Source organism: Bidens hawaiensis, unplaced genomic scaffold, assembly GCF_021521415.1.
Source record: "Bidens hawaiensis isolate Kalapana, Puna unplaced genomic scaffold, B.hawaiensis_p1.1 tig00050081_1, whole genome shotgun sequence".
Taxonomy (NCBI): Eukaryota; Viridiplantae; Streptophyta; class Magnoliopsida; order Asterales; family Asteraceae; genus Bidens; species Bidens hawaiensis.
In genome coordinates this window covers 1-7,395 of record NW_027498987.1, presented here as the reverse complement: position 1 = coordinate 7,395, position 7,395 = coordinate 1, and the positions used below count along the sequence as shown (strand labels likewise).

General features: G+C 36.8%; 1 protein-coding gene across 1 annotated transcript; it reads right to left on the bottom strand.

The window, feature by feature from the left end:
* Nucleotides 1-682: 682 nt before the first annotated feature.
* On the bottom strand, nt 683-2,631 carry LOC143598399 (uncharacterized). The gene is made up of 5 exons (XM_077076625.1): nt 2,413-2,631; nt 2,152-2,266; nt 1,984-2,055; nt 1,680-1,894; nt 683-983 (listed from the first exon to the last, which is right to left on the bottom strand). Exons 1-5 carry the CDS (start codon nt 2,520-2,522, stop codon nt 881-883), a joined length of 615 nt encoding a protein of 204 aa, XP_076932740.1. The 5' UTR covers nt 2,523-2,631; the 3' UTR covers nt 683-880.
* Nucleotides 2,632-7,395: the final 4,764 nt, after the last annotated feature.

Here is a 7,395-nt window from a genome sequence, read left to right as displayed (position 1 = left end):
AGTGGAAAACAATTTATATAGAGTTTTTGGACATCAAGAACCGGTTCCAACGGCTATATTACCGTTGAAACCGGTTTCAACGGCTATTTTTCTCTTACAAACCGGTTCCAACGGCTATATTACCGTTGGAACCGGTTTCAACGGCTATATTTCTCTTACAAACCGGTTTCAACAGCCATATTACCGTTGGAACCGGTTCCAACTGCTACTTTGACCTGCATTTGACTTTTTTTTAAAAAAACCCGCAGAACCGGTTATTTACCGGGTACATTTTGGAACCGGGTAGGAATCGATTGGAAATATAATATGGGGAACCGGGTATGGATATCGGGTATAAAAATACCCAGACCGGGTATAAGGTTAATCGGGTAGGAACTGGAACCGGTTCCGGGTCGGTTCCACCGGTTCCGGAACCGGTTTTTTTGTGCACGTCTACCACGGTTCCGGTTCGGTTCCGGAACCGGTTTTTTTTGTGCACGTCTACCCGGGTAGGGTCGGGTCCGGTTCCGGGTAGGAACAGCCGGTCAGGTCTGGAACCAGTTTTTTTGTGCACCTCCACTTTCACATAATAGGGGTTATAAGTTTATATTCATCAATAAAAACTTACAAATAATCAAATATTCAAAATATTAAAAGTCATAGTTGTTACTATTATACATAGAAATTCAAGGAAACTATAGGCATTTATTTATTTCATACGTAAAAATATACAAGGTTTGATCACTGAAATCATAACAAAAAGCAGTTCGGTCCCATCAACAACATACCAAGTTCAAATACACCACTACATACAGAAAAAGTTAATCTCATGTGCAGAACTGCACACAAGTAATCATTTGAGGTAGATATATGTAGGTTCAAAGTCCCATAATGTTTCAAATTAGGACTGTTCAGTCTGAGGATGATATGTGCGACGTCTCAGCTGTGAATCGGATGTCGGCTGCTGCAGAAAGATCCTTGTCGGGTCATTCGGATCCACATATCTGCTCAAACAAAAGGATTCAAAGCACAAATTCAGGTCTAGACATGAAATAATAACCAGGTTTCAGTATTGTTCCAATAATGCCAAGCATACTTTTTTCTAACTATAAAAGCCACTTGGAGTTTCATAATTGGTCCATTGTTTTGGAATTATTTATAGATGATAACCCTTCTTAAAATTACGTGACTTGATGTAATATACATGAAACTTGGATGCTAATTAGTGATTTTTTTAAGTTGATTGCTATTTAGTGAACTTTCATTCTTCACTATTACCTCCTGCTCCAGGTTAAATATGAAAAAAAACCATCACTAAACATTAACAAAGACTCGTATATGTTTCGTGTGTCGTTTAATTTTAAACTCTTTCAACCTTTCTAACAAAATTCACAGCAATGGAGCTTTGTGGTTTTTACTGCTAGAAAAAAGATGTGTGGCTTTAGTAGAACCCTGAAGAAACTTGGTTACGATTCTATTAGATGAAATGCTCCCAACTATTATTGCAAAATTTATATGAATAAAAAACTTCTTTTTAGACTAAGCATTTTAGGAAGTTTAACTTGACTAGTTTTCCTTTTAGCTGATGCATTTTTATAATTATACAGTTGGTTGGCTTTAGAGACTATCCATAACCTGAACTGAATCATTCATAAAACTTGCAGCCCCTAATTATTCAGTCATTAAAACGTGGTACTTACGCGCATCGCATCATTTCATCAACCGGAGTTTCAGCTGCTCTTAAAGGATCAGGAGGAGCAGAAGCAGCAGCAGCACTAAATTGTTGATTGTATTGCCTCACAGATTTCAACAAGTTGAAAAACAGTGACACAAATGTTCCACAACCACCTTCCTTAAACAAAATCTTAAACGAGTGAGTCGAGTATAACGCCCCATGCTGCCCCTCTGGAACCACCTACACTCAGATTCAAACAAATGAACAGTCACATAACATAACCAATCAGCCACAATTATCACAACTCAAAAAACATAAGATCAACTGACAGGCTCCACAAGTCCAGATATGTTGTTGCAGTGAAAAATCGGTTGGTTAAACTTTTCTCCATGAACATAAAGCTGCAAAAGTCAGATATTAACTTTACAATCACAAGTTGATATTCAACCGAATATGGAAACAAAAATTGTGTTGTGAATATTTATAAAAGTTGTCACCAGTGGCATGTCAAAAGCAGTAAAATTCCCGGTAGGCTTATCAGCAACGAACACCATCCGGATATTTGACAAATATATTTTCCCCTTTGCTTTCACAGTCCCACCTCCAGCAACCCTAAACAGAGCATAGTTTGTTATATGTATGGATGTATTTGTGTACAAAGACAGGTATATGTATATGAATCAAGTAATTGACAATTAGGTTTTAGTGATAGAATTGAATTTGATTGAAGAAGAATAAAGGCTAAATTAGATGATTACCCAGCTATCTTGTCGACTTCGAATTCGACGCCGTCTCTGATCAAGACGAACATCTCGTTGACGAATGCTACGGGCATCCCGTTAGGGTACAGATTAGGGTTAAGTGCCATCACGAATGAATGAATTGGTGTAGACAATTTTATCAAAATATATATATGAAATCAAACAACGAAACTAGGGTTTGTGTGGGTTTTGATTCTTATATTTAGATATATATAGTGTGTGTTGATGATGTCTACGACGTTCCAGATGATACGATGTGCGGATTTACAAAACTAGGATCTTATTCCTACACGACACCGGCTGGTGGATGCCAATTTACCGACTTTCTAAGATTTGTGAATACATACGGTACCCAATACCGATACCCGTTTTTCCCTCTAGATTCAACTAACAATACGTATTTTACTACGGGCTTGTTTGACAAGTGCTTAATCATTAATGCTGAGCCAGTAAGAGGTCTGATCAAAAAAGAATCTGCACCAGTAAGTGCTGAACCAGTAAATTGCTGTTTGTTTGAACCTCTTAATGATCGTGCAGAATTACTATTTTACCCCTTTAAACTATTTTGCGGTGAATGAAATATATATGTTTAGTCATAACTTATTAACTTCTAATACTTGTACTAAATGACCAAAACTTTCATTACAACCAACCAAAATATATCTTAAAACAACTTTCGTTATAACCAACCAATGTTAACTAGTTTTATATCTGTCCGATGAACGGAAACATTAGTGTTATAATGACAAAAGCAATCGCCGACACCACCACCACCACCAATAATCATAATAATAACAATTGTCATATTTATATTAATAAGTATAATAGTAATAATAGTGATGAGACTAACAATAACAGAATGACTACAATTTATAGTTATAATAGTAATAAAAATTATAATGCCAATAATAAAATTAAAAAATAATTGAAATAGATGTTTACAAATCATCAAGAAACATTGTCATTTGTTATATTACAATCACACAAATACACTTGAAAACAATATTTCATCAAATGATTCCGTCATTGTGCACCACCAAGTTCACAAGCTTCTTTAACACCCTTAGCAGTGAATAGTTCACGCCATACCAACTGGCTGAGTATGTCGTCTTTTGTTACAGAATTACCATTCCAGCCACCGAATTTTGCATACACTCCAGTATGTTTCTATAACTGTGATAATTCTAAGTGTGAGCTTAGGCGTATTCAAATCATCAATGATTCAATGCTCATATAAGTATATATATTAAAGCCTAGCTATAAGTATTATATGCATATGAATCATACTAATTTACTGATATAGACATCATAACAAGAGTTTGTCTACTCGCACATATTTTAGACACATTTTGCTCAAAGAATAAGTATGTCCACATAATCGAACATATAATTTATGAAAACTAAAAGCCAAAATATTGATAAATGGCTGATATACGTTTATTTATACATCTCAAATCCCTTGTAAAGTTATGTGTATTTAAGGTTTTGAGTTCGATTTAGTTCGTGTTTTATTCATCTTTTACTAATTTAGGTTTTGAGTCAATTTTATTTATATTTATCATGTTTTAAATCTTTTGGTGTCTTGCATGTTAAAACCTAATTATTTCTATCATTTCATGTGAAGTCTACGTTCGTTTTTGCTTATCAATGCTTACATGATTACTTCACTTAGTGTTTTGATTTGTTTTCATATAGATGGTGGCTTGCGAGTCAAGGAAAAGAAGTTCTAGAAAATTCTCATAGTTGCTTGGAGTTCAAGAAAAAGATTTATCAAGATAGAGCAATAACTATAATAAAATAAAAAGAAAAAAAAACGTGGCTCCTCCCTAGACACGCCGCGCCGCGCGGCCAGGGAGGCTAAACCTGGTCGCGCGGAGCCTACTCCCCCCGATCAGCTATTTTTCGCAAGTTAAGAACCGTTATGCACTATATAAACTTAATGTTATAAACCTAGACGAATATAACACTTTGGGCAGCCGATTTTTGAAGAGAGAGAGCAAAGATTGAAGGTTGAGGCTAGAAATCAAAGAGGATCAAGATTTCTTTCAAGGAGGTGTTCAAGGATCAATTACCAAGGGTTTTATCGCTCTAACTTTCAGTCCTTGTTCATTGTTTCTATCATGTCTTTCTTCTTTGTTTTTTAATACTTGTTTGGGATTATTTTTAAGAATGATTCTAGGCTAGACTTCATGTCTACCTAGGTTTGATGAACATGTTTTGACTTAATTCTTGCTTTGGACGATTATTTGATTATGGTTTCGTTATATTAATAGTAAAAGACTTGATTTTGTTTTCATGATGCATATGAGTGTTTGTTATCTTGATTGATTGTTAACTATTGCTTCACATGGATCTTGTGTTCTATTGATTGTGTTCTTTAGATATTAGGGTTCATGTTTAATCAATTACTTGGTGTTTTGATTATTGTGATTGAATAGACCTATTAGATCATAGAAGCTTGTTGATAGTTGGTTAGGGTATAATATTTTGCTAAATTCCAATAGCTGTGAGGTGAGGAGTTGTTCATGTGTCTTGGTCAATTGCATTCTAGGTTAGATTGGTGACAGTATTCTTGCTTGGTTATGGTGTTGACCCTTGTTCATGATATCGTGTTTAGTTTATCAAGTTATCTATGGTTTAGTGTTTTGTGAGATTGCTTACCTGTGATACTATTAATTTACCCTGATTGATGACTGTAAGGAAATCAATCCAACTGATTGCTTAATAATATAATAATTATTCTTTGGGATTTCGTTTGATTAGATCAAGGGTCCTTTAGGGTTTGTTAGATGAATATGTTTAGAAATCAGTTTCCATATCATGTTAGTTATCCATTGCTTGATGATTGTTGATGCATGGGATTCTTACCTAGGTAGATTCCTTCTCTTATTGGTTTCGATATTGTGATTTATTGCTTGTTTCCAGTTTACTTGTTTATTTACTTTCTTAGTTTAATATTAGTTTAAAAACCCCCTTAAAACATTAATAATATATAGTCGTGTCGTAAGTCGAGTCTAATTAGTTAATTTACATAATTTATAGAGTCCTGTGGATTCGATATTCCGGACTTACTTAGCTTTAGTACAATTGATCGGTTTACTTGCCGGTGTTTTGTGTACTTGATTCTTAGGTTTAGTTTTTATTACTTGTTTAAATTAGTTAATATTTAATTGACTGTTTTTAGCACATCAAGTTTTTGGCGCCGTTTCCGGGGACTTCTTAGTGATTGCGTTATTAGCTTTACTTGGACTTATTTGCTACATCCGTGCTACTTGTTTTGTTTTTGTTTGAGTCGTAGGAGTCTAGTTTAGGTTTTAGTTTATTTTTGTTTATTTTTAAGTATTCGAATCTACTCACTTGGTCTTTTGCGTTTTTCAAATTTATGCCACATCTTCGTTCGCAAGGACCAGTGCTGGATAATCTTGGATTTTCTCCGTTAAAAACCGAGGCTAGTTTGTCAGCAGAAAAACAACCGTCAGAAGCCAGCTCTACACCAAAGTCTTCCCCACCCAGTTCACCACCAGAAAGTCCTAGAAGTCAAGATCAAATGGCCGACGATAGGACAATAGCTGCTCAAGCCTTCGACGGCGTAACCGGAAACCAATCATGCATCGTCGTCCCCGAGATCAACAATCCCAACTCGTGGCAGATTCCGTCATACGTCATGAACAACATCGTTCAAACTAATCAATTTCATGGGCGTGATGACGGGGATGCACCGGCTCACATTAACCGACTCTACCGTTTGAAAACTTTTAATTTACAAGGAGCTACTGAAGATGCTATTTTCTTACATATTTTTCCGTTTTCACTTGCAGGTAAAGCAGCTCTCTGGCTCGAAACTCAGCCACCCGGCACGTTCACTACGTAGGAAGCACTACGTTCAACATTTATTAAGAGATATTTCCCACCTGCTAAAGCGGCTATTCTTCGTGATCATATTCACTCGTTTCACATGGAGCCAGATGAATAATATTGCCATGCTTGGGAGCGTTTTCAGAACCTGCTTTCCCGTTGTTCACAGAATGGTCTTACACCATGGGCTATAGTGGAAAAATTTTACAACGGGCTGACATATGAAACCCAAGTTCGTTTTGACACTGCTGCTGGAGGTAACTTAATGGCAAGGAAAAATGTCACCGAATGTAACGAGATGTTTGAGAGCTTCACTCAATCGGACCTCGCCAAAGGGCCACATCGCGGGAATTCCACTCCCGTTAGAAGTACATCCTCATCAGCTCGAGTTGTACACCAGGTTAATCTGGATACTAGTGTGGCTGCTGCTTTGGAATCACTAACTAGAGAGGTTAAGGAGCTGAAGGCCAAGGTGGACATGTGTGAGTTTTGTAGAGGTGGACATGGTACGTTGGAGTGCCCGGTGATGAATCAACAGGTCGATTTTGTTGCTGGTCAGAATAGGTTTTCCAACAACTATAACAACAATAATCAGAGTTGGAACGCCTACAAGAACCCGAATCAGAATAATTCTAATTGGCGTCCATCGGGCGCATCACCCGGCTTTCAAAATTCTTTTACTCCAGGACAAGGTCAGTATTTTAATGATAATAATACCAATGGTACTAATGTTCAAAATAATGTGCAGGATTCGAATGGTGGAATTGGACGTTTGGAAGAGATGATGAAGCAAATCCTGGAGAGAGACCAAGCTACACAGAAGAAGTTTTCCGAGCATGACCTCCTTTTTAAGAATCAACAATATGCTATTCTTGATATTCAAAGGACTGTTGGTGATATTGCTCGTCGTTTAGAAGAAAGGCCTCCAGGTCAGTTTTCGGGTATTCCTCAAACTAATCCGGATGCTCAATTGAAAGCCATCTCCACTCGTAGTGGTAGGATTTTCGGACCGGAGAGAGTTAGTAGAGAAGTTAAGAGAGATGGGTAAGACGAGTTGGTGGATGAGGAGAAAGAGGTAGAAGCTCCGGGTAAGTCACAAGGTAAAACACCAATCATTGAGCCACA

Coding starts and splice junctions, on each gene's coding strand:
- LOC143598399 (XM_077076625.1), bottom strand. CDS start 2,522: ATGGCACTTAACCCTAATCTGTACCCTAACGGGATGCCCGTAGCATTC. Junction 1,895..1,983: donor TATCTGGACTTGTGGAGCCT/GTCAGTTGATCT, acceptor ATCTGAGTGTAG/GTGGTTCCAGAGGGGCAGCA. Junction 984..1,679: donor GATGAAATGATGCGATGCGC/GTAAGTACCACG, acceptor TTGTTTGAGCAG/ATATGTGGATCCGAATGACC.